The following is a 20,510-nucleotide window of genomic DNA, read 5'->3' as shown; positions in this document are numbered from 1 at the left end:
AGGAAGGAAACTTGGTTTTTCCCAGGTGCAGCTCAAGCCACCCACCCAGTACTCCATCTTTCCAGAACTCAGTACCAAGAAGGTCCAGGTGCCAATCACTTGCCCTGGGCATGAAAGGAAACAGCCTGGGAGACCTATTTTAGGGTGACAAGACAAGGTACCTCTGAGGCTGCACTAAGCACTTAGTGGGAAAGGAGTATTATCACCAGGTGGAAACAGAGGAAACTAGTGTTCGTTAAAATAGCAGCTTTATTGCCTTTCAGGGTCCCCATCTTCACTTAAGCAGGTTTCGAAGTGCTTGAGGGAGGAAAACCTGTAAGAAATGATGGAGATCAGGGAACAGGCCTTGAGAATCCTGGAGTGGGGTCACAGTGAGACTCTGGTCAGCCTGGGAGGCGGACGCCACAAAGGTCAGGAGTGGCTCGGCCTCTGGCCTCTGTTCAGTACTGCTCAGTCCCCGCAGCTCCCGGGTGACCCGAGCCTCTGTTGCCAGCCACTCTGCTCCCGAGCCAGCACCAGCTCCACCTCCTTCCTTGATTTGTTGCTGCAGGCGCCTCCGGGCACGCCGCCGCCCCTGCCACACACGGTGCCACAAGGCGCAGCGCCAGCTCACTGAGTGCAACACCCGCTTCTCGGCCTCGGCCTGAGACCCTTCACAGGCTGCTTCAGGTCCTCTGGGCCCCTGCTCGGCCAGCGCTGCGGTGCCTGACTGCCCCTCTTCTCTGGTAGCTAGATGCTTTTCAGTCATCAGGGGCAACTCCCCCGGCTGCCCAGGGCTCCGCATCGCCCAGTCCTGCACCGACTCTGCAACCTCTATGACCATCTCTTCCACGCGATCTTCACTAGGCTCCCCTACACATCCCTGCTGCTCCTCTGGCCCCTCCTCACAGCTTTTTTTCTGTCCGTCTAGTTTTGCTCTTTTGCTTGTCCCTTCCTGGGGGGGCTCCCCAGGGCCACCTCCCTCTGACCGCAGTCTCTTGGTTCCCTGTTCTATATGGCACCCTAAGGCTTCCCTTAACACCTGGGCCAGCACAGCAGTGAGCTGGGTGAAGGAAGCAGGGGGTAACGGGATAGGTGTCGCAGAGAGCATGGAGCTGGGGGAGCTGGGCTGCAGAAGGGGAAGCAGCCCCCAGTCCCGACCCCGGGAAGATCGCCGCTGGTACTGGAGGCTTCGACAGTAATTGGCTGCCGCTCGGCAACAGTTCTGTAGCCTCCCAGCCACCCGGCTGGTCACGTTGGCTGCCACATTGTGACTCAGGTCAAAGGGGTCCTGGAGATTCATAGGGCCGAGGCGCAGGCCCTCGGAGAGATTAGAGGGCAGGCCCCCTGCCACAGGTAGTGCCTGACCCTCCCGCAGGGACAGCAGGGAGCCACGAAGATCCCAACAAGAGACGCAGGAGAAGAACTGGGCCAGCAGGGAACCTGGAGGAAAAAGGAAGAGCAGGGAAGAGGGGTTCCTTAGAGGCCAGAACTGAGATCAGCCTTGTGCCACAGCCATTCCCTGAGCTGGACTTGCCTTTCCCCTCCCAAGCGGCTCAGAGGCATGCCAGAGCCAGGCTGTTCTGATCCGAAAAACAAGAGGTCAAACCTCTCTCCCCACAGTGCCCCCCAGACACTGCCCCTCCCCCCTGCTAGCAGCGTAACCTTGGGCAAGCCACTTCATTACTCCAAGGCGCAGTTTCTTCATCTGTAAAGTGGCAATGATGATATTAACTAACCCTCAAGGCTGCTGTGTTCCAGTAACTGTGTCATTAACACCAGTTATCAGTCCTCTCCCAAGCTCCCCAGACTCACTCAGAGGCTCCTTATTGGTGCTGGGCTCCAGTCTCGAGGCATCTCTGGGGAAACTACAATCCCAACCATCAACCTCCACCTGTTCGCCTATGAAAGTAAAAAAGTTGAAGGTCAGCCTGAAAGCAGGAAGATGGGTGGGGGTTTGGGGGATGGATATGGTAGTGATAGCAGAGATCTCATTCCCAGGAAGCTCAGTATGTCTAAGATGGAGAAGAGAGATGAAGGTCAGGAGATAGGGCAGGTGAAGGCGGGGCTGCTGTACCTGCTTTCTGGGTGAGCTGGGACACAGTGGGCAACACAGGAGGATCCCTGGTCTGAAGGAAATAGATCACGAGCAAGGTCAGGGCGTAGTTATTGAGAAGTGGGCCGCTCCCTGCATGAACAGTTAATTCTGGTTAGATCAGAGGCAGTTCTGACCCCCTCCTTGGCAGCTGTCTCAACCCCGCCTCCTTCTCTCCCTGAATCCCGGCCTCTGCCCCGACACCGACGCAGCCCCCGCTCTGTCCTGATTCATTCTCACCTGACAGCCCTCGACCCTGAGCCCAGCAGCGCAGAGTGTACACCAGGGGCCGCACTCGCCCATCCAGCTCAGAGCAGAGACTCAGGAAGCGGGAGTTGTGCAGGGCCAGCCTAAGACAGAGGGCAGACAGGGGTGTCAGGGCTCAGGAGCTTGTCACCCCCCAGCTCTCATTCCAGACTTGTGTAATGGCGGCCAGCTGGAAGAAGGCCAAAAGAGGGTTTCCTGGGGTGTTTCTCTGACACAGTCTGGAGAGAGTGTGTACAAAAGAACATCAAATGGGACGTCCCCAGTGGTGCAGTGGGTAAGAATCCGCCTGCCAATGCAGGGGACATGGGTTTAATCCCTGGTCTGGGGAGATTCCACATGCCTCGGAGCAACGAAGCCCCTGTGTCACAGCTACTGAAGCCCTCGTGCCTAGAGCTTGTGCTCCGCAACAAGAAAAGCCCACAAACCACAGCAGAGAGTAGCTCCCGCTCACCCCAACCTGAGAAAGCCCTGCAAGCAATGAAGACCCAGTGCAGCCGAAAATGAATAATTAAAACAAAAAGCGAATGTTGCTTCTTAAAAGAAAAAACAAAGCACACATCAAATGTGTCTGGGAAACACTACACCCTATAAATGTCTTGGAGAATCACAGAGCATGTTATTAATAAGACTGATCAGAACACTTACTATCCAAAGAAACAAAGACAGGAAGGGAGAGAGGAGAAAAGAGCAAGTAGGAGAGGAGGGAAGGGAGACACTTGCCTGTGTTAACTTAGCATTTCTCAAACTTACTCAACCATGGAACTCTTTCCTAAATCCTCAAAATCAGTATCCCAAGAAACACACTTTCCAAACATTGAAATGAAAGTCAGACATGAGATAAGTGTCAGAAAGAGGGACAGGACTAAAGGGACAACCTCAAAGCTCAGCTGGTGCAGGGCGCCCCCTACCCCTCCCCAGAGTACCAGCTGGCCTTCCCCCACCACCTCAAAGGTACCGGTTACTGAGGGAGATGTCACCATGGAGACCTGAAGGCCGATGGCAGAACTTGACCACAGGGCGCCGGGCAGAGGGCACGGTTTGGACTCGGTACACTCCAGGAACACAGCCCCGAAGGATGGAGCCCACCAGCTCCAGCATGGCTCCCCCTTCTGCTTCCTCCCCCTTCAGGGCCTCTGCCAGTTCCACCGTCTTCCCCAGGTCCCCTTCTCCCTGGTCCTCCTGCAGTGGCGAGGCTGGAGGCAGGGACTGGGGAGAGGCGAGGGTCTCAGAGGCCAAAGCAGAGTCTGGAGTCCGGGGAGCCAGTGAGGAGGAAGAGGCTTCAAAGTCCAGGGCTTCTGAGTCTTGAGGAGAAGCTGGAGGCTGTGAGTCTGGAGGGGAGGCTGGGGTGCAGGCCAGGGCTTGAGGATCCAGTGGGGATGCCAGGGCTGAGTCCAAGGAGGGAGATTCTGGAGCCTTTGGGGCTGGCTGTGGATGGAAATGGACTGGGTAACTGTCTCTCCTGCTGCCCCCTAACCGGGGAACATTTCATCTCTAAGATATATCTATTACAACTTATTATGGGCCAGGCCCTATTCTAAACACTTTATAAAAGTACTAACTCTTTTAATCCTTACAAGCCTTTTTTAAAATTAACCTTTTAATGCCATAAAATAAACAGTCTACATTTTACAAAAATATTACAGTCAGGAAAAGCAAAAAAAGGTAGAGGAACTGTTTCAGACTGAATAAGACTAAAGGAGGAATTCCCTGGTGGTCCAGTGGTTAGGACTCTGCACTTCTACTGCAGGGGGCATAGGTTTGATTCCTGGTTAGGGAATTAAGATCTTGCAAGTTGCATGGTACCGTCAAAAAAAACAAAAACCACCTTTTGCAGGGAAGAGATATATGGGAATTCTGTGCTTTCTGCTCAATCTTGCTATGAATCTAAAACAGTTCTAAAAAATAGTTTATTTAAAGAATAATAACCCTTTCCTATTCCCAAGGCAGAAACTGTACATCAGATGTTATAAAACACAGATAAGCAAAAAACATAATCCACCATTGTATGTCATTTCACATATATATCTCTTCCAGTAAGAGATTACATGTGCCATTTTGAAATTTTTTCTCCCTGTTATAAATGTCACCTATTCCATGTCGGTTCATTTCACCCTATCCAATCACACCCACGTTTCTTCAATCATAATAACCCTTTCAGGCAGGTCCTATTATCCCCATCTTACAGACAAGGAACTAAGGCATGAGTGGTCCAGGGCTTGCCCAGCGTCACATGACCATTCCCACTAACTCTTCACAGCTGCCTCCACGGTCACATACCTGGGGCTCGTCCAAGTCCCCCAGATCCAGGAAGAGGTCGAGATCACAGCCATGGACGTCAAAGCTGTTTATGGAGGAGCCAAAAGGATGGACCACACAGCCTGGGTGCCGAGAAGAAAATAAAGGTCAAGAGACACTGCAGGGAATAAGTGGTAGAAGAACATAACGTGGCACAAAGATGGAAAAGCAAGCAAGTGAACACCACTAGCTGAGGGAGGCTGGGGATGCAGACACAGAGGGCTCAGACACAGCGGGGCAGTGACTCACCAGGGAAGAACTCTGTGAAGACTTCCTGCATCAGGGCCACCACGAGGCTCCGAAGCTGCCGCTCAGCCTCGGAGAGCTCCCTCAGTCCCACGAGCTTCACCATTTGTGCTTCTACGTCCGGGGCCTCGGCGAGTGCTTTGATCAGCTGGTGACTGTCAGGGGCCACTTTTTTGGGGGACCTGGAGGCTGGGCTCTGGAACTCTTTCTGCTCCCGTGGCCGGACCCTCAGGCGATGTCCTCCCAGGCTGTGCTGGGGCTGTGACAAAACAGCTTCCCGGGCACCCAGGTCCCCCATCTCCACAATGGCAAACACTCCCTGTCAAACCACAACAGGGACAATGATGACAGTTCGGAACCAAGAATCCAAACACATGGTCTAACAGTAGGTGAGAATCTTCAAGATGGGGGCCACCCTATAACTGGAGATATTTGCTTCCTGTTTCCATAACAGGTAACATATTTATTTATTTTTTAGCTGTGACACAAGGCTTCAGTTCAGTTCAGTTCAGTCGCTCAGTCGTATCCGACTCTTTGCGACCCTAAGAATCACAGCACGCCAGGCCTCCCTATCCATCACCAACTCCCGGAGTTCACTCAAACTCATGTCCATAGAGTCGGTGATGTAAGGCTTATGGAATCTTAATTCCCCAACCAGGAACTGAACCCTTGCCCTTGGCAGTGAAAGTGCAGAGTTCAAACCACTGGACCACCAGGGAATTTCCGCTGGGGAACATATTTAGAAAAGCAATTATCTCTCTCACTCAAATTGCACACATTTTATTCTCATCCAAGCGTGCCTCTGAAAAAGTTCATTATACTTACTTCATCAAACCCCAGTCATCCCAATGACATTTCACTGGTTACACTAAACTCAGCCCCTAACTCTTCCTGCTTTAATTAGATTCTTGTAATATTAAGAATCCATGTAATGATCACCGTGTTAGGTGTAAACATAAACATATAAACCCTGCTTTTTGGGTTTTTTTTAAAGCCCATATTCTTTTTTAATTAATTAATTTATTTGGCTGCGCTGGGTCTTAGTTATGGCATGTGGGACCTAGTCTCTTGACCAGGGATTGAACCCAAGCCCCCTGCATTGGGAGCACAGTCGTAGCCACTGGACCACCACGCAAGTTCCCATTCCATATTCTTTTACATTCTCTTCAGTGGTAAAGTTAGAACCTCATTCTGCTAATAAAAAGGAGCCCTCTATAGTAATTAAGACAGTGTGGTACTGTGACAAAACTTTAGCTAGACTCACTAAGAAAAAAAGAGCAAAGGCTCTGATAAATAAAATCAGAAAAGAAAGAAGAGAAATAACATTGGATACCACAGAAATACAAAAGGTAAGAGAATATTATGAACATGAACACCCATACACAAACAAACTGGACAACCTAGAGAAAGGGACAAATTCTTAGAATCACAGAACCTTCCAAGACTGAATCAGGAAGAAATGGAAAATCTGAATAGACTGATCATTAGTACAGAGACTGAAGCAGTAATCAAAAAGTTTCCCAAAAAACAAAAGTCTATGATCATTAAAAATTTAATACCTATCCTTTTCAAACTACTCCAAAAAGTTGAAGAGGAGAGAACACTTCCTAACTTATTTCTACAAGGTCAATATCACCAATATCAAAACCAGACAGAGACAATACAAAAAAAGAAAACTACAGGCCATTATCTCTGGGGAACACAGATGCAAGAATCCTCAACAAATTATTAACAAATCCAATACAGTAATACATTAAAAGGATCATACACCACAATCAAGTGGGATTTATTTCAGGGATGAAGGGATGGTTTAACATCCATGAATCAATCAACATGACACATTAACAAACTGAAGGATAAAAACATGATCATCTCAAGAGATGCAGGAGAAAAGCATGTGACAAGATTCAGCATTCATTTATGATAAAAATTCAATTAAACAGGCATAGAAGGAATGTACCTCAACATGATAAAAGTCGTATATGACAAACCCACAGTTAACATCATTCTCAATAGTAAAAAATTGAGAGCTATCCCTTTAAAATCAGGAACAAGGATGTTCCTTCTCACCACTCTTATTTAGCACAGTCCCAGGCAGAACAACTAGACAAGAAAAAGAAATAAAGGGCATCAGATTGGGAAGGAGAAGCAAAACTATCACTATTTTCAGCTGACATGACCTTATATACCGAACACCCTAAAAGGCTTCCCTGGCGGCTCAACGGTAAAGATCCACCTGCCAACGCAGGGCATATGCACTGGTCTGGGAAGATTTCACAAGCCACGGAGCAACGAAGTCTGTGTGCCACAACTGTCGAACCCGTGTGCTGCAACTCCTGGAGCCCAAGCACCTGAAGCCTATGCTCCGTAACAAGAGAAGCCACCGCAATGAGAAGCCCATGCACTGCAATGAAGAGTAGCCTCCGCTCACCAAAACTAGAGAGAGCCATGCACAGCAACGAAGACCCAGCTCAGCCAAAAATAAAATAAAGTGCTTTAAAAAATCAGCTAAGTTTTCCCACATTCGCGATGTACCGGACTCTCAGCCAAGTGCTATATTTGAATACCTATGTGGTAGGTACTAAGGCTTCCCCAGTGGCTCAGCAGTAAAGAATCTACCTCCAATGCAGAAGATGAGGGTTCGATCCCTGGGTTGGGAAGATCCCCTGGAGGAGAGCATGGTAACCAACTCCACTACTCTTGCCTGGAGAATCCCACGGACAGAGGAGTTTAGCAGGCTACAGTCTACTGGGTCACCGAGTCGGACATGACCTGAGCATGCATGCCTGGTAGGTACTATTATTATCTCCATTTTATATCTGAGAAGACATGAATAGCAAGGTTAATAACCTGCCCAAGATTTTCTTTTTTGGCAGTGCGACATGGCTTGCAGGATCTTAGTTCCCTGACAGGGGAGCCTAATGCAAAATTAGCAATTTAACTGGCCAATGAAAGACTGATAGAATGATAAATGACCAACAAGTTCCCCAATGACTGACTCTGACAAGCTGCTAAAATCCCAGCAGGGGAAGGGGGCAAGGGTGAGAGACACAAAGCTGGGCTAGCCCAAGTCCTGTGGTGCCCAGCAAGGGCAAGTCACGTTAGGAACCAGCAGAAACAGACTGCTGGCTTCTCCCCTGCGTTTCTTTCGGTGTACAGCACACGTGACTCTTCTTTACCCCCAGAGTCATTCACTCTACCTTGTCCTTGTCCATGACAACACTGGCCACAGGTCCAAATGCCTGGAAGTACTCAGAGAGCTGAGTAGAACCCACATCCCGGGGAAAGCCACTGACAAACACGCTCCGAAGTCCCTGGGCCTTTCGAGCAGCTCGTAGCTCTGCCAGGTGCCGGTGCTTCCGGCCTCCCAGGTGGGCATCAAGGCTGGGTCCTGCAAAGACAAGCAGGAGACAAAAGCATCTGAATCGCGCTTCAGTGTACCGACTCCGACTTTGTTCTCTGCATACCTAGATCCTAGTGATTCTTCCAAGCCGCTGAAAATGTGATTTTTGAATAACAAAGTCCTGGCTCCTTTCAGCTTCCTCTCTTGTCCATTTGTCTGTACAGTGTATTCTAAGTGGTACCCAGGAGAACTGGCTGTACACAAGTATTTCTTAAACCACCTATAAGTGCAAGATAGAGCAACACCTGCTCATTGTAAAGAAACTAACAGGTAACTTTTCTAGGTCATATATCAGTCAGTTCAGTTGCTCAGTCGTGTCCAACTCTTTGCAACACCATGGACTGAAGCATGCCAGGCTTCCCTATCCATCACCAACTCCTGGAGCTTGCTCAAACTCAGGTCCACCGAGTCAGTAATGCCATCCAACCATCTTATTCTCTGTCGTCGCCGTCTCCTCCTGACTTCAATACATAGATGAACTAAATAAATCAGGACCCTACATTATCTCCCACTTATCATTTCTGAGTATAATACAGAGATTCAAAGGGCAGAATCAGAAGTCACACTACCAAGAAACAAATCCCAGCTCTATCAAACTGTATGAAATCTTGGGCAAGTAACTTAACCTCGCTATTCATGTCTCCTCAGGTATGAAATGGAAATATTGATACTTCCTACCACATAGATACTATTCACACATAGCACTTTGCCTGAGTCTGGGACATGATGAACGTAAGGAAACTTAGCTGATTCTTTAATTTTCTATTTCCCTTTAAGTCAGCCGTTTGACATCACCAAGGGTTACGTGGGGCCAGAGAAGACTATCTTGGATTTCTGGCTTGCCCTACTGGACAGTGGTAGGGCATTTTTCATTCACAATGAAAAAGAAAAATGAAAGATCATGTTTAGGTGACATTATGATTCCAGACTTCAGAAGTGGAAGCTGAGGTTTCACTGGGCCTCTTGCACTGTCATAAAAGGACTTCGTCTCCTTTTCCAAACCCACGTTCCAAATATGCATACCACGCTACTTCACCATCTCGGCCTTTGGGGAGCTCCTCTTGTAAGGCTTCTTTCCCTACTACCTTCTCTGTGATCCTGCAGCTTTCCAAACAGCGGGTATTGAAAATTACTTCCATCTCTAGATTGTAAGCTTCTTCACGTCTGTAAATTCCCTCTCCCCGCCCTAGAGCTGGATGTCCAATACCTGACAGTTAAAGAGGGAATAAAATAACGAAATTCCTGTCATGGAGATTTCAGATACTGGGACGCTGGGGTGTAAGGTGCTGGGGCTCTCCCCACTCTGTAATCCCTCCGGACGGCGGAGAGAAAACGGAGGTGAGACCCTACCAACAGACTTGGCAAGAGCTATGACCTGTAACCCTCATCTTCGCTAGGACCCAAAGACGAAACCGCCCCCCGAGTAGCCACCGCTTACGGTTGGCTGTAGTGATGTGGCAGAGGCAGCAGCGGAAACCCCCGCGAGGCAGCGGCTCGATATCTGAATCCACTGCAGCCATCGTGGCCCTCCGGCACTAACAAAATGCAACCACCTCAGCCACGACCGGAACCGCCTCCTGCAAATGGCAGCGCTCTCGGGAGCAACTTCCGCCGGCACAATAGGAAGTGACGTTCCATCGGCCAATCGCGCGGTGCACGCCCGCTAAAACCGAGCCCTTTCGCCCAGGGTTCCGTTTCCTGCCGGAATTAGGTCTCTACCAGCTTTGGAAAACTGTCCACGATGCCTTTCTGCATGCGGTAAGCCAATTGGTGTGCTCTGAGCGGTTGAGACGTTGATTGGCCCCGATCATGAATATTCACAAGGCAGCCACAAGGCCTGAGCCGGGTTGCTTGCCTGGCCCCCTCCTTGACAGCCGGCGGTTTCCTTGCTGGATGACCTAGGGCAGGCTGTGCCCTCCTTCGAGGGGCAGTAGAGACCCGTGGGGCTGTATCCTCAACTCCATATTTACCTGGTGGATAAAGGCGGGTCCTTCACGAAACCCGGGCTGTTCCTAGTCTCCAAACCTCCTGAGGAGTCTTATCCTCTTCCCTCTGCCGTCGGTCCTTTCTCAGAATGGCCTGCTTCCTAGCCCTGGTTGGGGGGCTCTTCCCCCCGCGCACCTTTAGAACTCCACGGGCCCACAGCCAGATGGCCTTTCTTCTTCGAGAGCCGTCTGCGCGGAGTATTCACCAGATGCCAGAGCCTCCCGCCCATTTAAAGGCATGCAGCGGGAACTGCTGTGATGGCAACTGCGTAAAAACATTGGAGGGTGCCGATTCCCCCGCAGACCGTCGTAGTCGTCATTCCTCCCAACACAGGTGTTGGCTTAGGCCAGGAAGAGAGCAAGGGAGCTGAGGAGACCCCAGGGACAGGGACCATGAGATAGAGAGGGGCCTATCAGCTGGGCTAAGCAGCTCTTGCTGTGTTGATCAACCCACAGCATCGGGCTGTGAAAAGAGCAGCGGACCTGAGTCAGGCATCTCAAACTAAACTCGAGGTAAGTCTGCTGCTTAGGTTTTTCCCCATCTCTAAAGAAAGTGCTCAAGGAGCACACAGTAGGCTTAACTTCTTTCTCCTAAGGTGCTCCTCTCATTGGAACCAGCTCGTGTCTGTCTCCCAAACCCAAACAGGCAGGAAACACCACAAGGGGGAACCTCAATATCAAGGTAGCTTCTGAGGCTGGCTTTGGGGATCCTTGAAGTAGCAGAAAAGTAGGTGGCTTGATCCTACAGTACCCTCCAAAGTGGACTACATCCCTCTGTGGCCTCTAGCAACTCCCAGAATTCCTTCAGTAAAAAGAAGAGGGGAGTAAGAGTTGGGAAATGAAGATATTAGGCATACACACACACACAAAGAAACTAGGCACACACACACACACAGAAAAAGCTAGGCACACACACACCCCACCCCACCCCCCTCCCTCATATAGAATCCACTAGTTAATTTTGAAAACCAGCGCATCCCAACTGTTTTAATGAAGCTGGGCCAAGATGGTGCTTGGGCTGCAGTACTGTAGGGAGCTGGAGAGCAGTCTGGACTCCACAGGAAAGCAAAATGGGAGCAAGCCACCTGTCCAGGCTACATAGCGCATAAAGCTGTTCCCAGAGCAAGCCCCATCTGCACCTTCTCTATTGTGCTTTGTCCTTTTCCCAATCCAAGATATACGCCCCAACGCATACACACACCCTCCTATAGAAGCCACCAGACACACACACCTTCCTATAGAAGCCACCAGACACACACAAACACACAGAGAATAGCTGAGCCAGGAGGAGCTGAAGAAAACAGCTTTTTATTTGTTACTATAAGAACCAATTACAGAATCCGAGGTTAAAAAAACAGACAAAAGGTCTTTATTTCTGAGAACTGGCGTACAAAAGGCAGAGGGGACAAAGGGAGGGAAGGAAAGAGCGAGCATAGGCTGGAATTGATACCAGCTTAGGGGCCTCAAACTCCAATTAGGAAAGTCCGGACACCGGACGGCAAGAGAAACCCCCAATTAGGAAAAAAAAAAAAAAGACATGGCAGTCATGGCAGTGCACGCCCCCCTCCCCCAATCAGATACCACCACCGGATATCTGTTTACTCTTCCCCTCCCCCACCCCCTTTCACAGAGGGAGGCAAAATTTTTAAAAAATTAAAAAACCCTCCCCCCAAAACTGTCCAAGACAACTGTGGGCCCTACCTCCAAAACAGGCTAGGTTCCCACAATGAGCCAAGTTCCTGCAATCTGCCCTCCACCACCAGGCATGGAGAGGCATTAGAAGGGGACACGCCTCCAAGTGCTACCACCAGAGGGCGCCCGGCCCCTCCAAGGACACACTCCTTTGCTCCCTCCCTCCTTCATTCCTCTTTCCCTTTGATACTAGAGGGAAGGGAGGCTCGGTGCCCTGTGCACCCATCCTCTAGCTTTCAGCCCACCTCCCTTCCCCACAGGTGCTCAATCTTCCAGGACAATGGGCTCGTTGGTGCTGGCAGGATGTGACGATGGAGGAAGAGGGACTGCAGGCCGCACTGCCATCAGCGGTGGCTTCACCTTCAAGGGCAAATTGGGCCTGCGGGCAGCTCTCCGCATTTCCAGGTGGGTCAGAGCCTTCCGCAGGGCTCTGGCCGGCAAGAGAAGAGGCAGCGAAAAAACCAAAGACCTTCAAGGTGAAACTCCACATTCCACTACAATTCCATTTTCCAGCCCATCTTTTCCTAGCATCCCCTGCTGCAACCCAGTTTTCGGGAAGCTGGTCTTGCTCAGATCCTCCTATTTCCTTTTCCATACCCACCAATCTGGGTTGTTGACTTCTTGGCCCCTCCCATGGCGGGCTCCCTACCTGGTATCTTTTGTGGCCACAAACACCACAGGATTAGGTGCATCAGCTGGGTTGAGTTTCTGACGCTTCACTGCTGGCTGTGAGCTTGAGCGAATCCCTGAGGCCAGAGGCCTTCCATTGGCAGAGAAAGGAACTCCTGCCATCTGGAAAAAGGTGGGGCAACACAATGAGAGAGGGGACTCCCAGACACCTATCAGATAAAAAAGCCCAACCAACTCCACTCGGCCCACTCACAGTCTCATAGGCCCGTTTCACCATGATGCCCCCCAGGCCCCGGTTCTGGGTCAGCTGATTTCTGTTGATCGGTGTCTTGGTACCCCGAGGTGTTTTTGGTTTCAGAGGTGCCTGGGCCACTGTCAGAAAAAAATTAAAAGAAACCTTAGAGAATGTTCACATTTTCTCTATGAATACCCAAAAGTAGTGATGGGAGAGGGTTCTGACAAGTAATTAGCAGTATTTAGAAAGTCACATATGAACATGTTCTTATCAATCAGTATGTAATTATACTGGATAGAGAAGTACATTTTTATCCTACAAAAGTACAGTTAAGACTAAACCTCTTTGGACTCAGTGAGAAAGAAAAAAGCAGGGGAAGAGAAGGGTCTTGATAATAAAAGCCAGATACCACCTAGCGGCTCCCCATCCTAAACCCACCCTGAGTCATCTAGCTCCCCATCTCTTACCCAGATCTTTGACGATAGTTGCCAGGGGCAGCCGCACCAGAGGGTGAATCTTCAGTGGAGTCTTGGCAGCCTTAGGAAGTCGAATGGAGCCTGGAGAACAAAGATGAAAGCTTTGAAGGAGTGTCACTATTCAGGTCTCTTCGGGGGCCAGGAACCGTGTCTTTTTGTTTTGGTCACACTGTGCAGCATGCAGGATCTTAGTTCCCTAACCAGGAACTGAACCTGCACCCCCTGCATTGAGAGCATGGAGTCTTAACCCCTGCACCACCAGGGAAGTCCCAAGGAACCATGTCTAATCTAACAAATCCTTGCAGCCTATTATCCCTGCTGTCATTAAACACCCAGAGAAAACCCTGGTCTCTGGCCACAGTAACCCGAACCTGCCACCAGCCCAGCACTCCTGCCCTTACACTCTGCCTTGATGGCGTTGGCATTGATAGGGGCATAGGGTCGTCGGGCAGCCCTCCTCGGCTGTAACAGGTCCCTGCACATGCGTCTGGCAAGACGGGTCAGCTTCGTGGTCTGGAGCAGGAATGTTTGCCTGTTCTTAGCCAGCAGCTTGGCCCGGTTGGCGCTGGTTGTATAGGGGGAGAGACTTTGGGCTTCTGGTCTGGACAAATGACCCCTCGAGTGTGGCTCCTGGAAGGACATAGAATAAAGGGAGAACAGTCAGTCACCAAGGCTCCCTTCTTCCATTGTCAGCAGAGGGTTTATTCCCACCTGATTTCTTTGTTGCTGTCCTGACCACCTGGCTCCCCAACCACCAAGTACCACCCCCGCCACCTGCAGTCAAGCCATCACCTTACTGGAGCTGGGTGTTCTGGCCTTCGCCTAAAGCTCACATCCATTAGCTTACTGCTCTCCCCAACCTGCCCCTCATCCATCCTTACTGTGGTGCCCCGAGCAGCCCCCTCAAGCTGAGTTGGGGTCTTCAGTCCCCCATACTTCTTCCAGTAGATCCAACAGGAAGCACAGAGGCGGCACTGCATGTTGGGCGGGCCCCAGGCGTACCACTGGGCAGACTGTGTGGCTGCGGGAGCATGGAGCGGAGGGAATGGTCAGGAGGAAAATGCCACCTGAGCCTCTCAGGCAAACACCCCACTCACCCCGGCACCCCTTATCCCTCTCTGCAACTCACTGTGGCAACTCTCACAAGTCAGGCCCTTTTGGAATCCAGCCCCATTCATGCCAGGTTTTGAGCCCACAGAGATTATCTGGTTAGGGTTTGGTTTGGTGCTAATGGGAGAGAAACCAGGAACTGGTCAAGGAGAGATTTCCACTTTGTCCCCATAATAATTTGCCCCTGTCTCCCGTGCACCCCCCATCACTTAGGAAAGCACAGGTTAGGGGCAGAGAAAGGAAACATACCCCACCCATCATACTTACTAGGTAGGGATGTAGACTTGTTTTAGTTTGCTGTCTGCTTCAGCAGCTTTCAATCTTTTCTGTGCGAAGAAGAAAAAGAAAAAAGGATCAGAGCATCTCAGCGGGGGGTGGGGGGGTGTCATCAACTTCAAAGGCAGAGGTGAGCAGGGGGCCTCTGGTCCAGCCTCCCCAGCCCAGACCTTACCTGTTGAATGTATCGGTCTGTGGTTTTCCACATGTAATAAAACTGAACTATGCTAGCCAGTGACTTCCAGGGTAGCTGAAGAGACAGAGAGAAGAGGGTGAGCTGGGATCTGGCCCCAGAGCCTGGTTCCCTCATCTGCCACCTCTTCCACCTCTCCTCCTAGCTCCAGCCACTTACAAAGTCCTGGCGAATATCATTGAAGTCTTTCCCGTACTTCTCCAGGGCCTCTTCAAACAGCATGGCCTCTGAGGCTGACCATTCCTCCATCTCATCCCGACACAACACTGGCCCGCCCTGGGGCACCAGGGTGGACATGGCCTTAGCCAGGTCATAGCCGTTCCTCTGCAGCGTATCCATTGCGTGAAACTACAGGAAAGGTGGGAAGCAATACAGGTGACCTGAAACTCTCAGCATCACTCCCCTGCTGCTCTTTAAGTACTCCCCCCACCTCAGAGAGAACCTCCTCCCTGCAGAGTCCCGAGGCTCTGCAGGTTCCCACAAAACACAGCCTACCAAACTACCCACCAACTTTTGCTCACCAGGGTGATATCTCGGGAGGCAGCGGCTGCACTCATGTGCAGGCTTGGCTGCCGAATGGAGCTGCTGCAATCTAGGGCTCTTGCGAAGGTCCCCACAGCTCTAAGGGAGAGAGTGAGAAGTCAGGGAAAGAAGAAAGTTCGAGTGGGCTGAGCAACCAAGCCAGATGAGGCGGGGAAAAAAAGGGACAACATCCAGGCCCAAAATAATTAAAGTCCATCTCTTAAGAACATGACTCAGAACTATGTCCACACCACCCACAGCCCATCTTCCCCATCCACCCACCCTCACCGGGCCACCACGAGAAACTGATCAATCTGCCGGTCTGTGAGAGGGTTGTCTGGATCCCAGACTTTCATCTCCATCTTCTGTTGGTTCCGATTATCAGATTCTCCTGGGGAGTGGGGAAATGACACAATAACACCTCATCTCCTTGGATTCTATTAGCCACCTTAACTCTCAGACATCTCTTCCCTGTGTGCCCATCTGCCCCCTTCAGGTTCCCAAGGTCCCGTTCTACCCGGGTCATTAACACAGAGCCACGCAGACTCTGCACCACACAAAGCCGAGGCCCACCACTCAGAGACTTTGATCTTAGGATATCCCAGTGGTTGTAACAGTCTCTCCTGCTGCATACCCTCTGCTAGGCGATCTGGGATCTCAGCTTGGTATTTGCAACCAACTCGGATCTCTCCCTGATCAGCTAGAAGTGTCTTCTGCATAGGGTCAAACACCAGTGAGTAAAAAAAGCAGTCCTGGAGACAGAGAGAGAGAAGGTAAGCAGGACAGCAGTCCTCATAGGCAGGGGACACGGGGGTTATCCGGAGTTCCCACGAAGGCAGCCTGTCAACCTGTACCTCATCCCAGTCAGACTTTCTTCCTGCCTTTCGGGGCAATACCCACTTCCCCTCTTCTCCCAACACTTCTCACCTCCTTTTCCAGGTACTGGCTCAGGATATCTGTCTCATTCAAGAGGGTCACGCTGCATTTCCCCCTACAGGAGAGAGGTCAGAAAACCCTGGGTGAGCCCATGCCCCTCCTCTCCGCCTCCTAAAGAAGTGCACGCAAGCCGCAGTGGCCCTGGCCGCCCCATACCTTATGTGGGTGGCTGGCAACGATTCGAACTGCCGAGAGAGAAAAAGCTCGCGGTGCTTCAGCTGATGTCGCTGCTGGTCCGACACCCCTGGCTGCTTCGAGTCCTCCTCAAACTCCCCTGGGAGATTTAGGAGGAAGAAAGCAAGTCAGAAACTAATTTAGAAAGAAGCCACCTTAAAAACGCTAACCCAGGGAAGATATTTAATGTTTTCCTCACACTCCCCAGGGCCCTGCCTTCCATCTCCTTACCACACCACCCTTACCTCTTAGCCCTCCCCTGTCGCCATCACATGTGCTCCCATCTCTTCATCCCTAATGAGTGCTCTTAGGGAAGAGCTGCTCAGGGTACAAGAGGCTTCCCAGGTGGCTCAGGGGTAAAGAATCTGCCTGCCAATCAACGCAGGAGACAGGGTTGGATCCCTGGGTGGGGAAGATACCCTGGAGAAGGAAATGGCAACCTGCTCCCAGTAGTCTTGCTTGGGAAATCCCACGGACAGAGGAGCTGGCAGGCTACATTCATGGGGTCACAAAGAGTCAGACACAACTGAGCAACTGAACACACGCACGCTCAGAGTACAAAGGCTGCCACAGAAACACACGGCAAACCCAGGTGCCAATGCTCAGATACTACTCATATAGCACAAATCGGCCCACACCAGGCCCAGCAAGAATATCGCACTTGTCTCTTTCTTGCTAAACTTACCTGGGGTCCCGAAATTCAGTGAAGATAAATAAATAAAAGCATCACACAAGATTGTGTTTACCAGCTCCTCTGCAAATTTCAGGAGACTCTGCTTTTAAACATCACATGCAACCCTAACTCCCTTGTTTTCTACTTGGCTAATAAGAGTATGTTTGAGGGGCTCTCAAGGACAGTACCTCTCAAGCCAGTGCCAACAGCTTCCTCCCCAAGGAGCTGCAACTTGCCCTGAAACCTTAGTGGAAAGGGTTAATTTGGTTGGGTGCCAACCAAACAGGGAGGGGGCAGAAGAGCCACAGGCCCAGGCTCATTGGTGCATTGTTCCCAACCTCAAGGAGAAGGGGGGGCAGGGGTGTGCAGGAGGCTCCACCCCTTGCCTGTGTGCTCCGGAAACCCTGTGCTAAGGCAAGGGGGACCACACCCCCTACAGCCTTTCCGATTGGACAAGACCAAGGTCAGCCCCTGCCAGACAGGGCTGGAAACCCCAGAGGGCCAGAGAACTTGGTCGGCCCAGGTCCTCCTTAACCCCTTCACGCCCAATGCTCAAAGAAGCCTAAAATAAGGAAAATAATTTAGAAAGAACAAAAGAAAGGGGAAAGAAAGCCAAAGCAGGAAAGGAAAAAGAAACTGAAGAAAACAGAAGGCTGTGTATCTAAAAAGATGAAAGCATCAAGAAAACAGGATAGGGTGAAAAGAAAAGGGAAAAATGTAAAATGGAGTACAGGGCCAGGTGACAATAGAGGAAAAGGGTGAGAAAATGTTCCTGGCTTCCTATTTTCCCCCATCAATGCAGCCTTACCACCTCACGATCACACCAAAAACCCGCTTTCCTGTTATGCAGGCTTCCAGTACAATCTCTTCTCTTCACCTGACCTTTGCAGTCACCACCTATCATCCCAACATAACCGAAACTGTCCCCCAGAATGTCTGCTTCTCTAAAGTGCTTCCTCATCCTCGATTTAAATACTATCATCTCTTTTACATACACTATTCACAAAGGCAAATTCACAAATACACACTCACACACAAGCCAAATTCTGGCTTTCCTTATCATGGCCTCTCCACCTTGCTTCTAACCCAACATGTAAAAACAGGCCTCCCTCTGCATCAGGCACTTCCCACCCCCAAACTCACACCCCTGCCTTGGGCATGCTACAAGAGAACACCTGCAGGGACATGCCCAGGCTTCAGATCATGGGCAGGGGGAGACAGGGAAACCGGGGATGAGGACAAAGTCACTCACTGGCATTACTATCAGCCAGGCTGTTGAGGCTACTAGAAATGTCCCTTCGCCGGAAAAGGCACACAACCTTTGCCTCCACGTTTCCATTTGCAGTCTAAGGAGAGAAAAAAAAACGGTGGTGAAAACTAATCATTTGAAAGTGGAAATTCATAAAGAAGAGGCTAACATCAGTGAACAAGTTTCTAAAGGATGTAAGAAAAACTCAAATTATGAATCAAGCGATTCACATTTAAGAACAGATTTCCAAATCCCTTTCCTTGGCCCCCCAAAAAAACAGAACAGTAAAGTCCCCACTAAGCTCTCAACAGCCTTTCCTGCATGCGTGGAATAAATCAATGAATGAATACGCGTGGGTACTGGGACGGGGTTTCTGCTGTCTCTGTCTCTCCTTCACCTGAAATTACAGATCTCTGAAAAAAGAAGACGGAGGTTGGGGGGTAGGGGGGAGTGGCGGGCCTCTGCTCCACTCACCTTGTTGAGCTCTTCAATCCTTCTAACCAGGTAAGGATTGCTGGAGGAGTTCTCAAAATAGACGTAATCTGTAGGAGGGGGTGGGGAAGAACCGGGAAGATCAGAGGAGTAGATGGGAGAGTCCAGCACCAGAGTGGGAGGAGCGAAAGGAGGCCTGAGTAGACCAAAAGGAGATAAGGGTCTAGGTAGAGAGGACGCTGAAATGTGGAAATGTACAGACTAGCAGAAAATAATGGAGGGACGTTCCACCCTCCAACCCTAATCACCCAGTTCTTAGATCCTCCGCTCAAAAGTGAGCCTTAAAGAGGAGACAAGAGAAGCAGGGGGTTCCCCTGCTCAGCACTCCCCACAACTCAGCGATGGAGTTGCACCCCGGTCTCAGTCAAGAGAGCAACTGTTCACTCCTGTACCGGGCCCCCACCTTTGCGAACCGAGGCGCACAATAACGCCTGCGAAGAGGAAACCTCCCGGCCGCTCCCCCGTTGCTGGCCAAGCAGTCGCCCCGGCCCTTCGCGCCCCCTGCCTGCCCTGTCAGCCCTTTGGAACCACTTTCGCAAGCCCACTCCACGACCCCGGCGGCCCAGACGCTGCCCTGAGAGTGCCGTCGGGCCGCCCGCAGCCTCCCCGGGAGTCTCGGAGCCCGGCCGCGTCGCGATCCCCGCGCCCTCGCTCCCCATGCTCCCGGTTCCGGTTCCGGTCCGCGCTCTGGACCACGCCGCCCCAGACGCGGTTCCCCGCGCCGCTGGGGGCCGAGCCTCTCTGACCCCAGCGCCCAACCTCTCCCGCCCCGAGCCCCGAAGCCCCCAACGCCCGGTACTCACCCCCCACTCGGTACATGTTGGCCGCCATGGCCGTTCCCGCCGCCGCCTCCGGCCGCACAAAGAGGTCCGGGCGGCTCCCGAGGGCAGGGCTCGAAGCGAAGCCCTGAGCGCGGGGCCGGCGCTTCGCAGAAGTCTCAGTCGGGCCCGCGCAGCCGGCGCCTCCGCAGCCTCAGCCGTCGCGGCTCATCCCGGCCCGCGCTGTCGCCGCCGCCTCTATAGCCTCACGCCCGGGACGTCGAGACCGGCGCCGGTCCGCTCGGCTTCTTCCGGAACGAGCTCGGATCCCGCCGGACCGGAGGCAGGCTGCAGCTACCCCCGCCCTCGCCGAGCCCCACCAGACGTAGGACTCTCAGGGCCGCCGCGAAGACTTGCTGGCCCGCCTCGGGGTTCGCCTCCTTCCGGAACACCTTCGGCGAATCCGGAGAACAAGGCCCAGCACTCGGCTCCGGTCGGAGAGCAAGACCGCAAAGCTCGGCTACTTCCGGAAGAAGTTCGGCTCCCTCCGGCCAACCGCGGCCCGGCACTCGGCTATTTCCGTTGCGGCTCGGCCCCGCCTCCGAGGGCGGGGAAAGGAGTTGGGCTTAACTCTCTGCTAGCCGGAGTCTTGCAGCTCCGCCTGCGGCCGCGAAAGACTCGAAGCGCCTTTGAGCCTCGCAGTTATTTGCAAGAGGCTTTGCCTGTTATTTGCATGAAAAGTCCACCCTCCCTCACCTTTTCCGCATTCCCCTTTGCCTTCCTCCCCACCTCCATAAAGCCCCGAGGCGCCCAGCCGCGCCCCA

The 20,510-nt window shown here is 51.7% G+C and overlaps 2 protein-coding genes and 1 non-coding gene across 4 annotated transcripts; 1 reads left to right on the top strand and 2 right to left on the bottom strand.

Annotated features, from left to right (window-relative positions):
* Nucleotides 1-231: 231 nt before the first annotated feature.
* Nucleotides 232-9,869, bottom strand: TUT1 (terminal uridylyl transferase 1, U6 snRNA-specific). Its single transcript, XM_055415745.2, has 9 exons — nucleotides 9,724-9,869; nucleotides 8,083-8,273; nucleotides 4,886-5,201; nucleotides 4,619-4,719; nucleotides 3,297-3,766; nucleotides 2,315-2,424; nucleotides 2,057-2,167; nucleotides 1,795-1,881; nucleotides 232-1,422 (listed from the first exon to the last, which is right to left on the bottom strand). Exons 1-9 carry the CDS (start codon nucleotides 9,803-9,805, stop codon nucleotides 275-277), a joined length of 2,616 nt encoding a protein of 871 aa, XP_055271720.1. The 5' UTR covers nucleotides 9,806-9,869; the 3' UTR covers nucleotides 232-274.
* On the top strand, nucleotides 4,046-4,118 carry TRNAR-UCU (transfer RNA arginine (anticodon UCU)). The gene has a single exon. It is a non-coding gene; the product is annotated as a tRNA-Arg (tRNA).
* Nucleotides 9,870-11,562: 1,693 nt separating the features above from the next.
* Nucleotides 11,563-20,361, bottom strand: MTA2 (metastasis associated 1 family member 2). Of its 2 annotated transcripts, none has more exons than XM_055415741.2 (18): nucleotides 19,732-20,361; nucleotides 18,911-18,978; nucleotides 18,440-18,533; nucleotides 16,497-16,614; nucleotides 16,332-16,395; nucleotides 16,039-16,156; nucleotides 15,693-15,795; nucleotides 15,404-15,503; nucleotides 15,042-15,230; nucleotides 14,865-14,939; nucleotides 14,681-14,739; nucleotides 14,433-14,530; nucleotides 14,185-14,324; nucleotides 13,705-13,933; nucleotides 13,295-13,384; nucleotides 12,846-12,964; nucleotides 12,612-12,754; nucleotides 11,563-12,392 (listed from the first exon to the last, which is right to left on the bottom strand). In XM_055415741.2, the coding sequence occupies exons 1-18, from the start codon at nucleotides 19,757-19,759 to the stop codon at nucleotides 12,227-12,229; spliced, it is 2,001 nt and encodes a 666-aa protein (XP_055271716.1). In that variant the 5' UTR covers nucleotides 19,760-20,361; the 3' UTR covers nucleotides 11,563-12,226. The 2 variants fall into 2 exon arrangements, with proteins under 2 accessions (XP_055271716.1, XP_055271715.1); XM_055415740.2 differs by lacking the exon at nucleotides 19,732-20,361 and adding an exon at nucleotides 19,332-19,602.
* Nucleotides 20,362-20,510: the final 149 nt, after the last annotated feature.

The sequence above is a fragment of the Moschus berezovskii genome, chromosome 25, assembly GCF_049115385.1.
Source record: "Moschus berezovskii isolate FMDL1 chromosome 25, NW_MosBer_1.0, whole genome shotgun sequence".
NCBI lineage: Eukaryota > Metazoa > Chordata > Mammalia > Artiodactyla > Moschidae > Moschus > Moschus berezovskii.
Note: the sequence above shows the minus strand (reverse complement) of the source record. Positions and strands in the feature narration are given on the sequence as shown.

Bases quoted from the DNA above. Each gene is read 5' to 3' on its own strand.
- TUT1 (XM_055415745.2), bottom strand. From the start codon at position 9,805: ATGGCTGCAGTGGATTCAGATATCGAGCCGCTGCCTCGCGGGGGTTTC. The intron at 1,882-2,056 runs GTACAGCAGCCC...TTACTTTCATAG, and splicing joins CCAGCTCACCCAGAAAGCAG to GCGAACAGGTGGAGGTTGAT. The intron at 1,423-1,794 runs GTGAGTCTGGGG...TTTTTCCTCCAG, and splicing joins CACCAATAAGGAGCCTCTGA to GTTCCCTGCTGGCCCAGTTC.
- MTA2 (XM_055415740.2), bottom strand. From the start codon at position 19,587: ATGGGGAGCGAGGGCGCGGGGATCGCGACGCGGCCGGGCTCCGAGACT. The intron at 16,157-16,331 runs GTGAGAAGTGTT...CTCTGTCTCCAG, and splicing joins GCCAGTACCTGGAAAAGGAG to GACTGCTTTTTTTACTCACT. The intron at 13,934-14,184 runs GTAAGGATGGAT...ATGTCCTTCCAG, and splicing joins GGGCTGCTCGGGGCACCACA to GAGCCACACTCGAGGGGTCA.